The 21521-nt window shown below is 39.5% G+C and overlaps 2 protein-coding genes across 4 annotated transcripts in view; one reads left to right on the forward strand and one right to left on the reverse strand.

Moving 5' to 3' along the window:
* cdk2 (cyclin dependent kinase 2) overlaps positions 1-21521 on the forward strand; it is a 99159-nt gene that overhangs the window by 17477 nt on the left and 60161 nt on the right. The window lies entirely within an intron of this gene.
* pmela (premelanosome protein a) overlaps positions 1-21521 on the reverse strand; it is a 28896-nt gene that overhangs the window by 547 nt on the left and 6828 nt on the right. Inside the window, exons 3-11 of one of the 3 annotated variants that reach the window (XM_073070913.1) lie at positions 16564-16710; positions 14385-14525; positions 13679-13840; positions 11007-11423; positions 8015-8755; positions 7394-7549; positions 6190-6295; positions 5217-5422; positions 950-1037 (exon numbers count right to left, since the gene is read on the reverse strand). In XM_073070913.1, coding sequence (XP_072927014.1) covers positions 950-1037; positions 5217-5422; positions 6190-6295; positions 7394-7549; positions 8015-8755; positions 11007-11423; positions 13679-13840; positions 14385-14525; positions 16564-16710 — 2164 coding nt within the window. Of the gene's footprint in view, positions 1-949; positions 1044-5216; positions 5423-6189; positions 6296-7393; positions 7550-8014; positions 8756-11006; positions 11424-13678; positions 13841-14384; positions 14526-16563; positions 16711-21521 lie in introns of all 3 variants that reach the window. The other 2 variants (XM_073070912.1, XM_073070914.1) reach the window with 2 other exon arrangements.

A 21521-nucleotide genomic window follows, 5' to 3' on the forward strand; every position in this document is an offset into this window, starting at 1 on the left:
GGTTAAGGTGTTGGTCTGTGATCTGAAGGTTGCTAGTTTGAGCCTCAGCTAAGGCAGCGTGTTGCGTCCTTGGGCAAGGCACTTAACCACACATCGCTCTGCAACGACACCGGTGCCAAGCTGTATCGGCCCTTGCCCTTCCCTTGGACAACATTGGTGGTGTGGAGAGGGGAGACTTGCAGCATGGACAACCCCCAGTCTCCAATACAAACCCTGCCCAGGCCTGCACCCTGGAAACTTTCCAAGGCACAAATCCATGTTCTCTCGAGACTAACGGATGCCTATATACTGATACGCAGTCATATATATTCAGATCAAGTATGTCCCATAAATGGTGATTCTCCTATGTTCGTTTGAAAAGAGAGAAACTAAATTCTAATTTTCTTGCCTCCCCCCCCCAATAAAAACCTAAATTTACCTGACTTTGAATGTCAGCTGCCTTTTTTCCTACTGGTAGCATCCACTCCTTTGGGTTTCAAGGTAACAAGACTTTGGTTGGTTGAAATAAGCTAAAATTCCAGGACAATACTCAAGTTTTAGATTAACAGACACAGGGCAATTAACCTGCTTCTAAGTTAATATTTTGATCTTTTTATCTACGTCAACAGTGAAAGTGATACATTGATCTTTAAACTGCATGACTTCTATCTCTAATTTGTTATCTTGAGTTAATGACCTCACCATAACTCTATGCATAGAGCAAGCACAGAATTTTCCACAGGTTTCATTTTATTAGGCTACCCCACTGGTAGAAACTTGTCTTGCCATGCTTGAACATGATTTTATTCAGTTTATACCCTGGACAATCTCTTGCTCTTTCATCTTTAATCTATTTACAAGCTTTTAGATGGAACTGTTTCTGGGTTCAGAGTTTAATAAGAAAAGCCAACTGCCAAATCATCCCTGAACTAAGTTCCTCTCTCTCACTGTACTGCTTGTGAACACTAACCTGTAGGTAACAGCTACAACTCCAATGATGCTAGCAATGAGAAACATTCCAACAAGTACTAGTGCCTCAGTGGTATTTGGTGTCCCACCTGCAGCTGAGAAAAGAGTTTTGTTAATCACTCAAAATTACATTAGTTTAGTTAATTAATATGCAGAATATTGATGACAATTTCAGTGGTTCAATGGTTCCATTTAATATCAGAGAATGTACGTAATATACAACCTGAAATTCTTACTCTTCGCAGACACCCACGAAACAGAAGAAAAAACCCCAAAGGATGAATGACAGAAAAACGTTAGAACCCCAAAGCCCCCTCCCTCCTCCCATGCATAGACAGCAGCTGCTTTTCCCAGCTGAAAACATCAGCACCCCCCACCACCCACCATGCAAGCAATAGCAAAGCCCTCAAAGAGACCATGATCTAGAGACCATAAAAAAAAAACACTGTTCAATCTCTAAGTAAAAATCAGAGGATGGGTAAGTACACGTGGATAAATAGTCTAACAGTGCATGCACCACATTATAGAAAGGATGTGAGAATGATAGAGAGGGTGTAGAGAAGATTCACCAGCATGTTGCCTGGACTTGAGCATTTCAGTTATGGGAGGAGACCAGAGAGGCTAAGTCTGTTTTCTCTGGAATAGAAGAAGTGGCATGGTTGATGTACTATATATACAATTATAAGGGCTCTAAATAGGGTAGACTGCAGGAAACTATATCCCTTATCAGAAGTGAATAAAACTAGAGTACATAGATTTAGGGTAAGGGGTAAGAGATTTAGAAGGGATCTAAGGAGGACCTTTTACACCCTGAGAGTGGGAATCTACTGCCTGAGAGAGTGATGGAAGCAGAGTCACTGACAACATACAAGAGGTGTTTAAATGGGCACTTGAATCACCTAGTCTTTAAAACCTGTGGGCCATATGCTAGAAGATGGATTATAACCATTGGTGGCATGGACATGGTGAGCCAAATAGCCTGTTTCCATGCTGTATGACTCTATTAATATGCTGGGTATTGTGACATTAATTTCAAGTATATTCAATGTAACAGTTTTCTTTAATCAGGTTTTGATCTTGCCAGTTCTAGTCATCTAGTCTGTGCTGAACTATTAATCTGCCTAGTCCCATCAACCTGCTCCCAGACACAGCCTCCATACCCCTCTCATCCATGTACTTATCCAAATTTCTCCTAGATGTTGAAATTGACCCCACAGCCACCACTTCCGCTGGCAGCTCATTCTGCACTCTCACAACCCTCTGAGTGGAGAAGTTTCCCTTGTGTTCCTCTTAAACATTTCAGCTTTCACCCTTAACCTGAGACCTTTGGTTGTAGTCCCACCCAACCTCAGTGGAAAAAGCCTGCTTACATTTACCCTATCTATACCCCTCATAATTCTGTATACCTCATTCTCACTCTCATTCTCCAACACTCTAGGGAATAAAGTCCAAACCCAGGAGTTCCTAACCTTGCTTAATGGTATTGGTCCATGGTATAAAAAATGTTGGGAACCCCTGTCCTAACCTATTCAATCTTTCCCTATAACTCAGGTCCTCAAGTCCCAGCATCATCCTTGTAAATTTTCTCTGCACTCTTTCAATCTCATTGATACCTTTCCTGTAGGTAGGTGACCAGAACTGTACACAATACTTCAAAATATGTCTCACCTATGTCTTATACAACTTCAGCATAACATACCAACTCTTGTACTCAATACTTTGATTTATGAAGGCCAATATGCCAAAAGCTCTCTTTAAGACCCTGTCTATCTGTGATGCACTTCAAGAAATTATGGAACTGCATTCCCAGATCCCTCTGTTCTACTGCACTCCTCAGTGAAAACCTGCCACTGTGTAATCCCTATTCAGGTTTGTCCTCCCAAAGTGAAACACTTCACACTTGTCTGCATTAAATTCCATCTGCCATTTTGCAGCCCAGTTTTCTAGCTGGTTCAAATCCTGTTGTAAGCTTTGATAGCCTTCCTCACGGTACACTATGCTCCAAATCATGGTGTCATTTACAAATTTGCTGATCCAGTTAACCACATTATCATTCAGATCATTGATATAGGTGACAAACAACAAAGGACCCAGCACCGATCCCAGCAGTACTCCACTAGTCACAGTGTCCAGTCAGAGATGCAACCATCTACTACCACTCTCTGACTTCTCCCGCAGAGCCAATGTCTAATCCAATTTATTACTTCACTTTGATTAACCTCCCACGTGGGACCTTGTCAAGGACCTTGCTAAAGTCCATGTAGAACATTCACTGCTTTGCCTTCCTCAACTTTCCTGGTAACCTCCTCAAAAAACTCAATAAGATTGGTTAGACATGGCCTACCACACACAAAGCTATGTTGACTATCCTAATTAGTCCCTGTCTATCCAAATACTTATATATCAGGTCCCTTAGAGTACCTTCAAATAACTTTCCAACAACTGATGTCAGGCTCATCAGCCTATAATTTCCCAGTTAATTCTTGGAGTTTTTCTTAAATGATGGAACAACATTAGCTATCCTCCAATCCTCCAGCACCTCACCTGTGGCTAAGGATGTTTTAAATATCTGTGCTAGGGCCCCTGTAATTTCTGCACTAGCCTCCCACAGGGTCTGAGGAAATACCCTGGGGATTTATCTACCCTAATTTGCCCTCAAGACAACAAACACCTCTGTAATCTGAAAAAGGTTGATAACCTCATTGCTGCTTTGCCTCACTTCTGTAGACTCTGTCCATTTCCTGAGTAAATACAGATGCAAAAATTCATTGAAGATCTCCCCCATCTCTTTTGGCTCCATGCATAGATGACCAGTTTGACCTTCCAGAGGACCAATTCTTTCCCTGGCTCTTCATATATCTGTAGAAACTCTTGTGTTTCTCCTTCACCTTGTCTGTTAGAGAAAGCACATGCCTTCTTTCAGCCGTCCAGCTTTCCTTCTTAAGTGTTCTCTTGTATTTCTTATACTCCATAAGCACCTCATTTGTCCCTACTTGCCTATATCTATCATGCACCTCCTTCTTCTTCTTAACCAGGGCCTCAATATCTCTTGAAAACCAGGGTTCCCTGAACCTGTTATCCTTCCCTTTTATTCTAACAGGAATATACAAACTCTGTACTCTGAGAACTTCACTTTTGAAGGCCACCCACTACCAAACACACCTTTGCCTGGAAACATACTGTCCAAATCCACACTTGCCAGATTCTTTCTGATACCATCAAAATTAGCCTTTGTCCAATTTAGAATCTCATTCCAGGTACTTCCTACCTCTGTATAAAGTTACCTCTCAGGTCTCTTTTAAATCTCTCCCTTATCGTCTTGTATCTGTGCCGTCTAGTTTTGAACTTATCTACTCTGAGGAAAAAGACTATGAGCATCCACCTTATCCATACCCCTCATGATTTTATAAACTTCTATGAGGTCAGCCCTCATTCTCCTGTGCTCCAGGGAATAAAGATCCAGTGTGGCCAATTTCTCACTATAAACCAGGCCCTCTCATTCAGGCAGCATCCTTGTAAATCACTTCTGCACATCTCCATTTTGACAATATCTTTGTCATAACAGGGTGACTGAAACTGTGCACGATACTCACTGATAATTTATGTAACTGCAACATAATGTCTCTATTCCTAAGCATGATGCCGTGACTGATGAAGGCCAACATGTTAAACACTTTCCTCAGCACCCTGTCTAATTGTGCAGCTTTTGGTGAACTGTGTACTTGTATTCCCAAATCCCTCTGTCAGCAGCCTGTCATTCACTGATCCACTGGCTCTTTGTAATTCATCGTAACCTGCTTTGCTATCAATAAGTCTCCTTGATTTAGAATCAACAGCAAACTTGCTAGTCATACTATGTTCATTCACATCCAAATAATTTACAGAAATAATGAATATCAGAGACCTCTGATGCCTGGGGCATCCCACTAGTCACAGGCCTCCAGTCGGAGAATTAAACTTCAGCCATCACCCCCTGCTTCCTATTGTTGAGCTAATTCTGAATCCACCCCTCCCCGAATCCCATGCAACCTAATCTTCCAGATTAGCCTGCCATACAGGACATAGACTTGCTCCTCTGGCTGCATATGGAGAGTTAATGATCAACTAATAATGAGATTAAGAAACTCCAGTTCTTATTCAGTTGTTTTGTACTGGAATTTATAAAGATATACTCCTGACTTTATTAGTTCCATTCAGAATAGATGACAGAATATATTAACATAACCGAGGGTTGCATGATACTCACTCATTTTGTTAAACGGACTTACTTGGGTTCACATCAACACGTGCACTGGCAACAGCCAAGCTGACTGCATTGGTCATCGAAACATTCACACAGTAAGTCCCAGAGGAGTTGAAGAATTGGCGGAGGATAAGTTGACATTCATTGGCAGGTAGCACTTCACTGCAGTCAGTTTGCTGAGGATTTATACAGTCTGCATCCAAGATAACAGTACAAATCTCACTTGGGAAGCTGAAAAATAAATTACAATACTTAAAATTGCACCTCCTCATTGTGCAACTGTTCTTTCACCATAAATCAGCAAAAGAACATGAACAAATTTTAAAGGTGCCTTTTGGAATATCTCATTTGCTGTTGAAAAAGGGAAAATAAGTAATTGGGTTTAGAAAGACAAGATCTTATGATCAAAGCACATTTGTCCTTGCTCTGATCATAGGTGTTGAAGTGTTGCATTCCCTCAATATGGCCAAATGACCAAAAAAAAGGAAATTCTGGCAAAATATCAGGAAATGGACTACTGGTATTTCAAACTAAATCAATAGGATTACAGTTAGGACCAATTATCTTTCCAACCATGTTAATTAAATTGTTCAATTCAACAATTACATTCCCTTGATGTACAACATCTGTTATTGTACTTTGAAGTTTTATCCTCAAGCCAGTTGCAAGGTTATCAGGAATTTTTGAAATAGTAATGAATTACAAAGAGATCTTGATTGGTTAGGGAGATGGGCTGAGAAATGGCAAATGGATTTCAACTTAATTAAGTGTGAGGTGATACATTTTGGACTTTCAAACCAGTGAATCAGTGTGAATGGCAGAGCACTACCAGGTATTGCGGAACAGAAGGACCGGGGGTACAAGTTCACTGAAAGCAGCCGCACGAGTAGCCTGAAACATTTTCTCAGAATCGTACTGCTATTGCAAGTGGAGCCATGTTTCAATACCACTGGTTTACAGTAAATAAGAAACTTAATCAAAATGTATATGCACCACACCTTCCTTGACAGGTCACTGTGAAATCCACGGCATTTTGCTGCATCTCTGACACAGAGCCAGGTACTACATTTGAAATTTGCACTATTTCCACACTTTCAATGCTCTCTGAAAGAAAAGGAGAAGCAAGACAAGTCATTAATCCAGAAACAGCCAATCTCACTCAGCATCCTTTTCAGTAAAATCCCTCAAATCCAAATTCTGGTAACAGCAAATAATTCAATTAATCTCAATTACAGTGATAGGTTTGAGTATGCATGAGTTGCAGCACAAAATTGCCAGCAGATGATAGGGAAATGGGTCAGCCTTTTATTTGGGCAGCCTATTCTGTGCACTAGTCTAGTACTTAGCAGTGTGATTAAACCAATTTCATTGCACTACCTTGGGCCAATCTGTAGTTTGACCTTTCTATACAACTGGACATTGGAATTGGGGCATAAGGTAACAAATTCCATTGATTTAGGGGTATTTACTTTTCTAGTGGTGTATTACATTCAATGTTCCCTCTAATATTTTACAGCTGCATGGACCAACCACTGCTCTGAGCAGCAAATTTTTACATGGCCTGAAAATTGCTCAGCACTTTAACTTTTTTTTTGTAATATGCATACTATGAATATTTAGAAAGCAAGTTGAAAAATCAAATACTTTTGAATTTATTTATTAATTGATGGGTATATTGAAATACATTACAACAAAGAAAATCTTTCACATTTTGTAAACTTTTTCTCACCTGTCTTTATTACAAATCCATTGTCTATATGCGTGGCAACAAAGGCTAGGTGCACGAGAGCATTTCAGTCACTGTGCGGCTGCATACCCGCACAGCTTAGAGGGAACAGTGATCAGATTAGTAAACTCCAAAACTGGGCTTATGGGAACAAACTTTTAATATCAGTTTAATTAAAAGAAATTCTGGCACTGCTTGTTATTATCCAGAGTCGCTCTTTTGTTGCTCTCAAAAACTATTAGTGTTGTATCCACAATGACAAAGCTTTTCTCTACTTGTTGTGTAATCCAGTGATTAGTCAGACGATAGTCATTACCAATTATCACATCAAAATCTTAGATTAAATTTTTTTGCATCTTTCAAAGTAATAGAACACTTGGCTTTCTTTAGAATTTAATAGCCTGATAGTTTTGAAAGTTTTCCAATTTGATTAATCCATTTGTTGGTGGAGATATCTATTTCATACCCATACTCACGAATGGTATTGATGGTAGTCGTGAAGGTGCCATAGCGATAGGTAAAGCAATTATCTGCTGGGTCTTCTAGAGCCTGTCGTTTCACCAGCAGCAATCCTTGATTAGTGCCTGTTGCAGTTGTCTCACTATCTAGAATCAAATTTGTAGCAGGTTCATCTATAGATTCATAAAAATACAGTAGATAAACCAATGACATGGTCATTATGTTCATGGCATCATATTGTGACCTTGTTGCTGAAGGAATGAACACTCAACAATATTGGAACAATGTATTTTAAGATTTTAAGGTTATGGGGAGAAGGCAGGAGAATGACTTGAGAGGAATAATAAATCAGGCATGATATTATGGTGGAGCAGACTCGATAGCTCAAATGGCTTAATTCTGCTCTTGTGTCTTATGGTCTTACGGCCTAAGAATATAACCCTTGGTTGCAGTAATTTCAGATCACAAAATTCCTGGTTTTCAATCAAACTTTACCACTCAATGAGATTACACTGAAGGAAATAATTTTGTCAAATTTAGTCTAGGCCAATGCAGTATGAGCTTCAGATCTCTATAAAACATTTCAATTCTTTTTAATCATTTAAAAGTTATTTAAAAAGTGCAAATTGGAAACTTACCAGTAGGTTGTTCTGAGGCAGTGTTTTCCACATTTAGAGCTTCATCGGTGATGAAGGTTGCTGCAATTATAGCCTCATCAGTGGCAAGAGTTGCTGCATTTACAGTTGCACTGGTCGCTTCCACATTTATAGTTTGCTCTGAAACAGCGATTGCTGCATTTAAAGCTTCATCAGTGACTGGGGTTGCTGCATTTGTAGCTTGCTCTGGGGCTGCAGTTGCCGCATTTGTAACTTGCTCTGGGGCTGCAGTTGCTGCATTTGTAGCTTGCTCTGGGGCTGCAGTTGCCGCATTTGTAACTTGCTCTGGGGCTGCAGTTGCCGCATTTGTAACTTGCTCTGGGGCTGCAGTTGCCGCATTTGTAGCTTGCTCTGGGGCTGCAGTTGCCGCATTTGTAGCTTGCTCTGGGGCTGCAGTTGCCGCATTTGTAGCTTGCTCTGGGGCTGCAGTTGCCGCATTTGTAGCTTGCTCTGGGGCTGCAGTTGCTGCATTTGTAGCTTGCTCTGGGGCTGCATTTATAGCATCATCAGTAGCAGGGCTTGCTGCATTTATATCTTGTTCTGAAACAGCAATAACTGCATTTAAAGTTTCATCAGGGGCAGCAGAATTGATGGTGGAAGAAGGAATCGGAACAGGACCCCCGGTGACAGTGGAAATTATGATTGATTCCTGCTGAGATGGTGGTACTGGAGAAGTTACAGCTATAGGTTCAATTGTTGGTGGTTGAGGGGGAGCAGTATTTCCTATGAAAAAAAAAGATGCATTTCTGAAATCTTTGTCAGATGTGCTGGACAGAGGCAAAGTTAATATCAAATTCATTTGTATCTTTCTACTTGAGAATTAAACAAATATACCTTAATGTACCAACATTCCATATCTAATACCTTTAAAAATGACTAGTCATTTATTGTAATATTAAGAGCAAGAGATAAAGCTCCTGGCATCTGTATTGAGTGCAGGGCGGAGTTTTCAACATCTTCAGGTAACATCTTGCTAAACATAGAATTGCATAGTTGCTATTGAACGACTCTACTGGTTTCAAATGACATTTGAAATAATTCTACAGATATTTAGACATGTTAATGTCTTTAATAATATTTAATTCACTATTTCAATGGTAGATATTTTAGTCTTGCCATGTGAGTCTATTGCAAAACTGGAAAATGATGAGTTAGAATCTGCAGTTATGCTTGCAATGCTTGCATTTTAATACTTTGGCTCAGCAAGATTAATCTCTAAGTAAAAACAGAAAATGCTGGAAATAATGAGTAGGTCAGGTAGCATCTGTGGATTGAGAAACAGAGTTAATGTTTCAAGTTTACAAATTTACTTCAGGACAGTTCTGAAGAAAGGTAATTGATCTGAAACATTAGCTCCCTCCACGGATGCTATCTGATCTGCTAGTTATTTCCAATATTTTCTGTTTTTATTACAGATTTGCAACATCTGCTCAATTCTACTTTTTTTGATCACTTCCTAATTAAGACACGGTATGGAATGGTAGCATAACAGTTAGTGCAATGCTTAAGATCATGGTTCGATACTCACCGTTCGTTGTCTGTAAGGAGTTTGTACGTTCTCCCCTCCCACAACCTCCCACATGCAGGTTTCCTCCCATATTCCAAAGACATGTGGTTAGGGTTAGGGCTGGTGGGTTGTGAACGTGCTACCACTGGCACCAGAAGCGTGGCGACACTTGCAGGCTGCCCCCAGCACATCCTCAGAATGTGCTGGTCATTGACGCAAATGGCGCATTTCATTGTATGTTTCAATGTTTTGATGTACATTTAATAAATAATGCCAATCTTAAATCTTAATCGGCCACATGAACACTGAGGTAAAATGACCCATCTACTTGTTTTGAGAGGACAAAGAGCCAAAGAAGGCAGCCACACAGATTTTGACACACCACGTTCAAGTTTTTCTCCCACAGTCCAAAGACTTTATTTGTAATTATTGAGAAGTCAAATATATTAAATTCATCCTTCATCATCAAAAAATTTATGATCAGTAGTGACGAGTGGAAATTTAACAAAAGCAGATTGATTTGAACAGTTTGGAGAGTCTGGCTATGTCCTGTTACAAGATTTAGCCAGTCAGAAATATGATTTGTGAGACTTAAAACCCAGAAACAGATTACAACTGACAATAAGCAAATCTACTCCCTTAAGGAAGCATACTACACAATAACTTGACCTTTTCTGTAAACAGACTCATGTTTTAAAGAAAAATAAATACAATACTTCAGAATTTGAATGGATCCTTTCTCATTCTACTACCTACTTCCAGCTCAGCCTTTGCCCCTACTTCTGCTTCTTGTTTCATGCCTTGGCTTTTAGACTCATCTTCAGACTTGTACTTGAACGCATCCAAACCTCAGCAGCCTATGATGAAGCTCACACCAACCCTTGTTAACTCATCAGTCCGACTCATCACTGACTTATTTGGCTCCCACTTAAGCAACGTCTCAACTTAAAATGTCATATTCTCATTTTCAAATCCATCCAGGGCATTGCCCTTCTTCTCTTGGTATTTTGTTCCAGTCCTACAACCCACTGAGATCTTAGAATTGTGCCAATTTTTCATCCTCAGCTTTAATTAGTCCACATTCAATGATTGTGCCTTTAACTGCCAGAGCCCCATGCTCTGAAATCCACACTCCCTCCAACCACCCATCTCTCTACCCCTCTTTCTTCCCTTAAGATACTTTTTTAAATCTTTCTGTTTGACTATGATATTAATTATCTGTCCCAATATTTTGCTTGATAATACTTCTGTGGCATTTTACTACTTCAAAGTCAGTTTTTAAATGAAAGCAGCTATTAATGCTTTCTTCTTGAAACAATTTAAATCTGCAGATTTTAGGATCAACATGACCAAAATTTCTGTTGTCCTTTTGCTTCACTCAGCTACAACAGGCAAATATGAAAAGTAAAAGTGTTATGAACAATTTCAGCTTTAACCCCAGTGTTTTTTATCCTGGAACTTTCTTACCTGTGGAAACCTCCCCTGCAGCTGGCTGACTAGATGCAGGGGACACAGTCAGTTCAGAAATCACAACGGGGGGAGCTGATGTGGGGTCAAAGCTCCTGGTTGAGATCATTGGATTTGAACTCTCAGCAGTCGGATTGGCTGTGCTGCACTCGGAAGATGGTATGGCAGCCTGTAGGACTACTCTTGGCTTGAAAACTCCTGTTGAGAGGTAGATATGGGTCACCGTATGCATCCGGGAGATAAGGGTACCACTGCCATCTCCAAAATCCCAAGTGAAGCTGACGTCAGCATCTTTTAAATATTGGCTAGGATCATGGAGCTTAATTTCAAATAGAATAGCCCGGTTCTGTATGAAGCTGTTGTCTGCGTCATTGAGATCACTGATCTGGGAAATGTCAACAGAGAATGGAATCTGATCTGTACAGAGAAATAAAAACATAAATTAGTACAGAATTCAACTTAGAAATTAAATACAGTGCCATCGAGTTCCAATCCAGAAACAGCTTGGTGCAGTAACATATCCCATTGTAGAGAGTACTTAAGTCTGTTGTTGTACAAAAGAACCCATTTATTGTAGCAACTTGCAAACTCCATTTGAAGGTGATTTTTTTCATGAAGTCAACTCTTTGAATGCAAGCCACATTGGTTCAGACTTTACTGGCCAATAAACACATTTGAAACTCTCTGCTCTGGAAGGCTGTTGAGGCTCAGTCATTGAATTTATTCAAAATAAAGATTGCTAGATTTCTGGATAGTAAGGGATATGGGGATAGTGCAGGAAAATGGAGCAGAGGCAGAAGGGCATCTTTGATCTTGATGAATGGTGGAGAAGGTTAGAAGGGTAAAATAGCCTACTGCTGGTCCTGATTGCATAGCTTCACTGCTAGATAATATAAAGGAGAAGAAAGAGGGAATCGAATTTCATCGTTCCCTAATCCTGAATGACGTCACAAATACAGGCCCCTAATAAAAGGACATTCTCAAAGAATAGAATCCTAGAAAATTTACAACACAAAAAGAGGTCATTCACTGTGCCCAATACATCAACCGTTGTATTTTTTCTTGCCTTTAATTTTGCTCTCCAACCCAATTCTTAGTTTATGTGTGAGCTAACTATAATATTGCAAGCTAGCCAAACGTTACTCGTCAAATCATAAGACAGTAGGCATCTCATAGTTTTCTCTTTCCAGTAAGCTCATCAATAGTACAAGAATTATTTTGTTTACCCTGAGCAGGCATTATCCAAAATGTTACTCACAGGGTCATGCTTCACTTGTGAAAAAATGCATTCTGATTTCACACCTCAGCGGCATGCCCCTTCTTGTAAAATGATATTTTTTGTTCTTGATTCTTCTACCAAAGAAAATAATTTCACTGTATCAAACCCTGCAAAATCTCTTTGTCATTTCAATTAGATCACCCCAAAACATTTCCAAATTCAAGCAAGTATATTTTTTGCAATCTGCTACTGTTTCTGGTAATAGTTTCCAGTAATTTGCTTACAGCTGATATTAAACTAATAGATCTGCAGCTAAAGTCAAAGAGTCATAGAGAAGTACAGCACAGAAACAGGTCATTTGGCCCACCTAGCACATGCAGAAACCATTTTATCTCGCTTCTTCTACTTCCCTTTGAGTTTTCAACATAAAACAAGAATAATCCTCAGTCTAGAATCACTTTGGATATTATGACTGAAGTATATGACATTTTATCATTTATTTATTTTAATATTTGTGTGGAAAACATAATCCATGTCAAATTGTATTATTTTTCCCATCCACGTTTCATTATATATTAAATTCCTTCTCTTGTCTTACTTTTAGGTTCCCTTAATCCTGATAGTTTTGCTTGCATCAATCTTTAATGGACCCATTTTATTTCTTCCAACTCTATCACTATATTTATTATAAGCATGAGAAAGTCTGCAGATGCTGGAAATACAAAGCAACTCACTCAAAGCGCTGGAGGAACTCAGCAGGCCAGGCAGCATCTATGGAAATGAAGAAATAGTCGAAGTTTCGGCCCGAGATCCTTCTTCAGGCCTGGCTATATTTATTAAGAACCTTTCAGATAACTTGCAAATGTTACTTCACTTGTAAGTTTTCAATCTCATTATCTTCTTTATATCCTTGTGCTTTTAATACCAAATCCAGACTTTTCATCAAAAAGTCAATCTTTGGGGATGGCTTTCATACCTTGTTCATTCCTGTGACCTCTATAAAAAGTGCTAATGGGTTGCCTTTGTAAGCATCTCCAATATCTGTGGAGGAGGACTTCCAAAGTGCCATTTTCTAGCCAGTCCCAGGATTTAGATCCAGTGATGTTGATAAATTACTGATACATTTCCAAGTCAGGAAGGGGTACAATTGCAGGGGAATGTAATAGATAATGAAGCTTGCTGCCCTTGTCCTACTTTGTAGTGGGTTTGCTAGACTTCCACTTTTCCTTTATACTTATTGTTGACTGTGGTTGATTAGCTACAAGAACAGAGACTTTTCTCTTTGATCTATCTATTGTAACAAATACTCCTTTGGATACTTCTCTCTTACAGAATCTTTTATGGCTGATGTGGATATATGTTAATTGAACTTCCAACAACTAAGTATTAAATATATCCAATAATAAACCTCACACTTTGTCAATTAGTTTCATCATTTGATGTAGTTGCTTACCTGTGACTGTAAACTGCGAAGTAGCTTTTCCAATAGGAATGAATTTCTTACGCCCACGATAATGGTACACAATCACCTCCATGGTAAAGGATCCTAATGGGATATCTGCTGTGTCAATGGTCAGCAGAGAGGAGGGACCATCTATCACCTGCCAGTACTTCCCTGGAAGATAGGTCAAAACATATCAGAACATCAGCTCCTTATAACAGGCCATGAATCATTTTCTTAGCCATGAATTACAAAGACTGGAGTGCTTAATTCTTCTCAGACCACCAGAATATGTTCCAATCAGAGTAATTCTAAACAGCCTGTTCTCAAAATCCTGCATTCTTTTCTCTAAAGCAGAACATTTCCTTGAGAAGCTATTGTGCTCAGAATTGCATGTAGCATTTCAGAAATGCTCCTGTCGATTAACTTAATGAATAGATTAACTGAATTTGCATCCACCCTGAAACAAACTTGAATTTTCTGCTCTCAGTGGACGTTTATTAATAATTTCTGAATCACACCTACAATTAAATACATTTCTTTATGTTTAATTTTATCAATAGAACTTATGAAACCTAACATTGACCAGCCTAGTAATTAATTAAAATTCCACCAATTAATAATTCAGGATCAGACCCTCCGAACCACACTACCATATTATTACACATATGGGGATCTGGGATAAGCCCCTAAAACTCAAATGTCATAATATTCATACCAAGTGTTTGCCAAACAAAGATAAATTTGGATCCTTTCTTCCTGGAGGTCCTTGGAAAGGATTTTCCATCTGGAAATACTTCATCGTCATTCTGTAGCGTATCATTAGGATATACTGGCTCACCAGCATTTATGTGTGTGCCTATGTGATACAAAAGGCAAATTCATATACCTTACACCAAAAATGATGTTCTTATCAAATAAACATTCATACCATTTATTTTGGTACCATTTTCTATTTCACAAAGAATGTTGTGAAGTCTATGAATTTGGGAGTTTTGTCCTTAAACACTTACCAAAACCATTTTTGATGTCTTTATTTTAAAAGTAGCAAAATTACTTTGAGCTAAAATAAACCTGGTGTGGTCTGCCGCTGGACAACACATTTGAATACACTTGAAACTAAGTTTTATGTATGTTTATGTAACATTCCTGCTGGTTACTCATTTCCCATTTATTTGGTGTCTGAAATTTTAACAAAATCGCTCAAGAAAGGCAATCTGAACTTTAAATACAAACTTAGGATAGTTCTGATTTAAAAGGAGGACTCAAAACTCTCAATGGGGAAATCTTTGGATGCAGAGAAAGCCTTTGATAGGGTGGAGTGGCCTTATCTATTTCAGGTTTTGAAGAGGTTCAATTTTGGTCAAGGATTTATCTCCTGGATAAAATTGATTTATCATGCCCTGGTAGCTGCGGTTCTCACTAATAACCAAAAGTCTCCTTACTTTAGATTATATAGAGGTACCCATCAGGGCTGACCCCTTAGCCCTTTATTACTTAATTTGGCTTTAGAACCACTTGCTATTGCTCTTAGGGATTCTAATTCTGTGTGGGGTATTAGGAGAGGGGATAAATTACATAAAGTTTTGTTATACGCGGATGATTTATTAGTTTACATTTCAAATCCTAAGAAATCTATTCCTTCTATGATATCTATATTTATGGAATTTGGTACTTTTTCTGGATATAAACTTAATTTACATAAAAGTGAATTATTTCCTATTAATAATTATTTTGATTATTATGATCAAATACCTTTTAATATTGCCAAAAACCATTTTACTTACCTTGGTATCAAAATTACAAAAAATTTTAAAGACATATATAGGTATAATTTCTTCTCTTTAGTTGAATATACTCAACAGGCGCTTTCCAAATGGTCACCTATGTCAATGTCATTGATAGGTCGAATAAATGCTATAAAAATGGTTATTCTACCGAAATTTTTATATATATTTCAAGCAGTTCCCTCTTTTATTCCAAAAACATTTTTTGATAAAATAGACTCTCTGATTTTGTCTTATGTTTGGAATAATAAAAGCTCTAGAGTGAATAAACTTTTATTGCAAAAATCAAAAAAAGATGGAGGACTGGCTTTACCAAACTTTAGATTTTATTATTGGACAATTAATATTCGCTATATTACTTTTTGGATTTATGATATAGACAATCAAGATCATGGTTACATGGTTACATGTTACAGCTGTCCATGGCTGATCTGTACTTTAACTACATTAACATGATTTTATTTTATCCTTAGTACAATTACTTCACAAAAGCCTAACAGTTTCAATTCTAATTATATCAGGAACTACTCATGGTTTCCACTTTCATTTGTGTGAAAGTCCTTCCTGACTTTTCCTCTCAATGGCTTAACATGAATTTTTATGCCCCTTGAGTTTTTGTCTATTTACTCCATCAAATCCTTTAATCATCTTGAACACCTCAGTTCACCCTTTAATCATCTGTGTTTGAGGGAATCGAAACTGACTTCATGATTTAGCCTTTTTTAGGCCTGGTATCTTTCTAGTGAAATGTGACTTAATCGTCCTTTGTACCACCCCCCCCCCCCCACCCCGCAACACACAGACACACAAACCCCTTTTCCCCTTACAAGCCACACACCAAGATAGTTTGCAATTAATGACCTGTTTGTGGCTTACATTATGATTTGTGAGTAATTTTGAAGTGTTGGAATTTCTGCATTTTGAAGTCTTAGCCCTCAATCAGCTGTAGTGAAAGGAATACAGTCCTAGTGTTTTAATTTCATCCAAGAGTCCAGGCTTCATTCTGAACAACCAAGTCATTCCAAATCCTGTCCAAGTTTGCATTGCTGCTGGTTATCCCCCAATTTTTATTATTTTTAGCCAAAAGATTAATAGCCTATTCAGCATTACCATTCAGAGTGTAGTTTTCAGCCCAAACAATCCGTCCATCAGAACGAATAGTCTGATTCCTGTTCAATTTCAAGTTAATGTAGAAGGTGGATTTAGCTCCTGTTAAAGTGGGGGCGTCGTTGTTAACTTCAACTGAAATCGGTCCTCCTGTGAACAAGGACAAAATCCAATTGTGCATCGCTTAATCATGCAGGTTATTTACAGATGAATTGCAAATTGTTCACAGCTCCTGGCTATTGAATACTAATCCAAAAACGTATCACTGGTTTTGAACCAGAATGATTACTATCCCATGAGGATCTGAATCTGCATGGTACTGTTAACCAGTACAAGGGAAATGCTCAAGAAATTTATCACTGTTCATTTTTTGTTTGCACAAAGAACAATTAGCAATCATGGGTTATATTAGCATTGAAATGCTGGAATACTTCAAAGTGAACTTGAAATTCTTTTCATATTTGGAAGTTAACTTAACCGACTATAATTTCTTTAGTAGAAATATCTATGGAGTATTTATAAGAACATTAAAAGAGTCACAGAGAGATGCAGCACAGAAAAAGGTCCTTCAACTCACCCATCTTACAGTAGTCCTACCCTAACCTGCAAACCCTAGTACCCCTGCCCCCCCCACATGTTCCACCACTCACCCATGCATTAGGGGCAATTTATAGCAAGCAGTTAACCTACTAACCTGCATATTTTGGGGGTGTGGGAGCAACAAGTGCTGTCATAGGGAAAATAAGCAAACTTCACACACATAGCACCCAACCTGGGTCAGTGGAGCTGTGGGGCAGCAGCTTTACTAGCTGTACCTCTGTGGAGCTCATTAGGTGAGGAAGAACTTCCCAGCTAAAAGATGACATTTTTAGCATATACTTTTCAAAAATTAAACAATTATATAAAATAAATCTAGGAATCCACAGGGGTCTGTGTTGGAACCATTTCTTTTTACATTATTAGTCAATGATTTGGATGATGGAATTGATGGCGTTGTTGCAGGCGATATGAAGATAGGAGGAGGGGCAGGTTTGAGGAAGTAGAGAGGCTACAGAAGGAGCTAGACAGGTTAGAAGAATGGGCAAAGAAATGGCAGATGGAATACAGTGACGGGAAGTGTATGGTCATGCAGTTTGGTAGAAGAAATGAAAAGGTTGACTATTTTCTAAATGGGGAGAAAATACAAAAAAACTGAAGCACAATGGGACTTGGGAGTTCTTGTGCAGGATTCCCTAAAGGTTCATTTGCAGGTTGAGTCAGTGGTGAGGAAGGCAAATGCAATGTTAGCATTCATTTCAAGAGGACTAGAATATAAAAGCAAGGATGTAATGTTGAGACTTTATAAAGCACTGGTGAGGCCTCACTTGGAGTATCGTGAGCTGTTTTGGAGCTCTTATCTTAGAAAGTATGTGCTGAAACTGGAGAGGGTTCAAAGGAGGTTCATGAAACTGATTCCAGGATTGAATGGCTTGTCATATGAAGAGTGTTTGATGGCTCCGGGCCTGTAATTGCTGGAATTCAGAAGAATGAGGGATGGCCTCATTGAAGACCTAAGAAATAGGAGCAAGAGTAGGAGTAGATCATCTAGCCCGTAGAGCCTGTTCCACCATTCAGGTAATGATAGAGATCTAGAAAATTATAAGGCTGGCAGGAAGGAATTTAAGAAGGAAATTAGGTGAGCCAGAAGGTGCCATGAGGAGGCCTTGGTGGGTAGGATTAAGGAAAACCCCAAGGCATTCTACAAGCATGTGAAAAGCAAGAGGATAAGACATGAAAGAATAGAACCAATCAAGTGTGACAGTGGAAAAGTGTGTATGGAACCAGAGGAGACAGTAGAGGTACTTAATGAGTACTTTGCTTCAGTATTCACTACTGGATTTAGGCAATTGTACGGATGACTTACAGCAGATGAAAAGCTTGAGAATGTAGATATTAAGGAAGAGGATGTGCTGGAGCTTTTGGAAAGCATCAAGTTAGTTATGTCACCGGGACTGAATGAGATGTACCCCAGACTACTGTGGGAGGTGAGGGAGGAGATTGCTGAGACTCTGGCAATAGTTTTTGCATCATCAGTGGGGACAGGAGAGGTTCTGGAGGATTGGAGGGTTGTGGATGTTGTTCCCTTATTCAAGAAAGGGAATAGAGATAGCCCAGGAAATTATAGACCGGTGAGTCTTACTTCAGTGGTTGGTAAATTGATGGAGAAGATCCTGAGATGCAGGATTTATGAACATTTGGAGAGGTATAGTACAATTAGGAGTAGTCAGTATGGCTTTGTAAAGGGCAGGTCGTGCCTTATGAGCCTGATTGAATTTTTTGAGGATGTGACTAAACACATTGTTGACGGAAGAGCAGTAGATGTAGTGTATATGGATTCCAGCAAGGCACTTGATAAGGTACCCCATGCAAGGCTTATTGGGAAAGTAAGGAGCCATGGGATCCAAGGGGACATTGCTTTGTGGATCCAGAACTGGCTTGTCCACAGAAGGCAAAGAGTGGTTGTAGACGGGTCATATTCTGCATGGAGGTTGGTCACCAGTGGCGTGCCTCAGGAATCTGTTCTGGGACCCTTACTCTTCGTGGTTTTTATAAATGACCTGGATGAGGAAGTGGAGGGATGGGTCAGTAAGTTTGCCGATGACACAAAGTTTGGGGGTGTTGTGGATAGTGTGGAGGGCTGTCAGAGATTTCAATGGGACATATTGATAGGATGCAAACCTGGGCTGAGAAGTGGCAGATGGAGTTCAACCCAGATAAGTGTGAGGTGGTTCATTTTGGTAGGTCAAATATGATGACAGAATATAGTATTAATGGTAAGACTCTTGGCAGTGTGGAGGATCAGAGGGATCTTGGGGTCCGAGTCCATAGGATGCTCAAAACTGCTACACAGGTTGACTCTGTGGTTAAGAAGGCGTATGGCTTTCATCAATCGTGGGATTGAGTTTAAGAGCCGAGAGGTAATGTTGCAGCTATATAGGACCCTGGTCAGACCCCACTTGGAGTGCTGTACTCAGTTCTGGTTGCCTCACTACAGGAAGGATGTTGAAACCATAGAAAGGGTGCAGAGGAGATTTAAAAGGATGTTGCTTGGATTGGAGAGCATGCCTTATGAGAATACGTTGAGTGAACTTGGCCTTTTCTCCTTGGAGTGATGGAGGATGAGAGGCAACTTGATAGAGGTGTATAAGATGACAAGAGGCATTGATCATGTGGATAGTCAGAGGCTTTTTCCCAGGGCTGAAATGGCTTGCATGAGGGGGCACAGTTTTAAGGTGCTTGGTAGTAGGTACAGAGGAGATGTCAGGGGTAAGTTTTTTTACGCAGAGAATGGTGAGTGCGTGGAATGGGCTACCAGCAATGGTGGTGGAGGCGGATATGATAAGGTCTTTTAAGAGACAGGTACATGGTGCTCAGAAAAATAGAGGGCTATGGGTAACACTCGGTAATTTCTAAGGTAAGGACATGTTCGGCACAGCTTTGTGGGCAAAAGGGCCTGTATTGTGCTGTAGGTTTTCTATGTTTCTATGAAACCAATCAAATGGTGAAAGGCATTGATAGAATGGATGTAGAGAGGATGCTTCCTATGGTGGGAGAGTCTAAGACCAGAGGGCACAGCCTCAGAATAGAGGGGGTGTCCTTTTAGGATGGAGATGAGGAGGAATTTCTTTAGCCAGAGAATGGTGAATCTATGGAATTTTTTGCCACAAAATTTTGGCAGCTGTGGAGGCCAAATTTTTACATGTACTTAAGGCAGAGGTTTGTAGATTCTTGATTAGCCAGGGTATGGAGGGATACAGGGAGAAGGCAGGAGATTGAGGCTGAGAGGAAAATTGGATCAGCCATGATGAAATGGCAGAGCAGACACGATGGGCTAAATGGCCTAATTCTGCTCCTGCTGTACGTCTTAGGGTCGTATAGAGTCCATTACAGTATATGTAAACAATGATGAATGGGTTGAGAATTTCAAAAGCTGTTTTACCAGCAAGTGATACTGTTAGTGTAATGTTTTATGACAAGGTGTGAGTCACTATCTGTGACCTACATACACTATCCAAGCCCAGGCACCTATTTCCTTTTGTACTGATATTTCTTATTCACTGATTTATCTTTTTAAAATGTTGCACTGCTGGAAGTTTGAAACAGGTTTTTATTTGCACTGTTAACCTCATTAATGTTTAAATTCTACATCAGAGCATCAAGATGTGCCAAATCCTACATCACAGCGGCCTGGGACATCAGCAATACCTTGCATTTATGCAGCAGATTTAATTTTGTAAACTATCCCAAGGATTTTCATCAAACAAAATTTTATGTAAAACCTTGGAAAGATTTTGGGATGGATGACAAAGCACCTTGCTCAAAGAGCTCGGTTTTAAGGAGCAGATTGCAGGTGGTCAGATGTTTGGAGAGAGGTTTAGGGAAGGAATACCAGAATTCAAGGCTCAGCAGCTGAAGATGTTGTTACCAGCAACAGAGTGAAGGTCTACCACTGGAAGCCACATCTTCAGCTGCACAAAAAGTCAAAGTTCAGAAAGGCAGAGTTCTTGGAGGGCTCTAAAGCTGAAGGAGATTAGAGAGCTCGGAAGGAATGATAGTGAAAGATGCAGGAGAAGGAAAGAAGAGGGAGCAAAAAGGAAAGAGAAAATCAGAATCGCAAAGGTTGAGAAAATGATGAACAGAACAGAGATATAAAATGGAATAGAGATAGCCTGCTTTAAGGTCAAGTTCAAGTTTATTGTAGTTCAACTGCACACATGTATACAGCTAGATGATAGATAGATAGATGATAGATAGATACTTTATTCATCCCCATGGGGAAATTCAACTTTTTTCCAATGTCCCATACACTTGTTGTAGCAAAACTAATTAGACGTGAGGCGTCCCTCTTCTTAATGCTTCCTCCCCAACACGCCACCACAAAGAAGAGGGCGCTCTCCACAACTGACCTATAGAACATCTTC

The sequence above is a fragment of the Hemitrygon akajei genome, chromosome 18, assembly GCF_048418815.1.
Source record: "Hemitrygon akajei chromosome 18, sHemAka1.3, whole genome shotgun sequence".
In the NCBI taxonomy this organism is placed as follows: Eukaryota; Metazoa; Chordata; class Chondrichthyes; order Myliobatiformes; family Dasyatidae; genus Hemitrygon; species Hemitrygon akajei.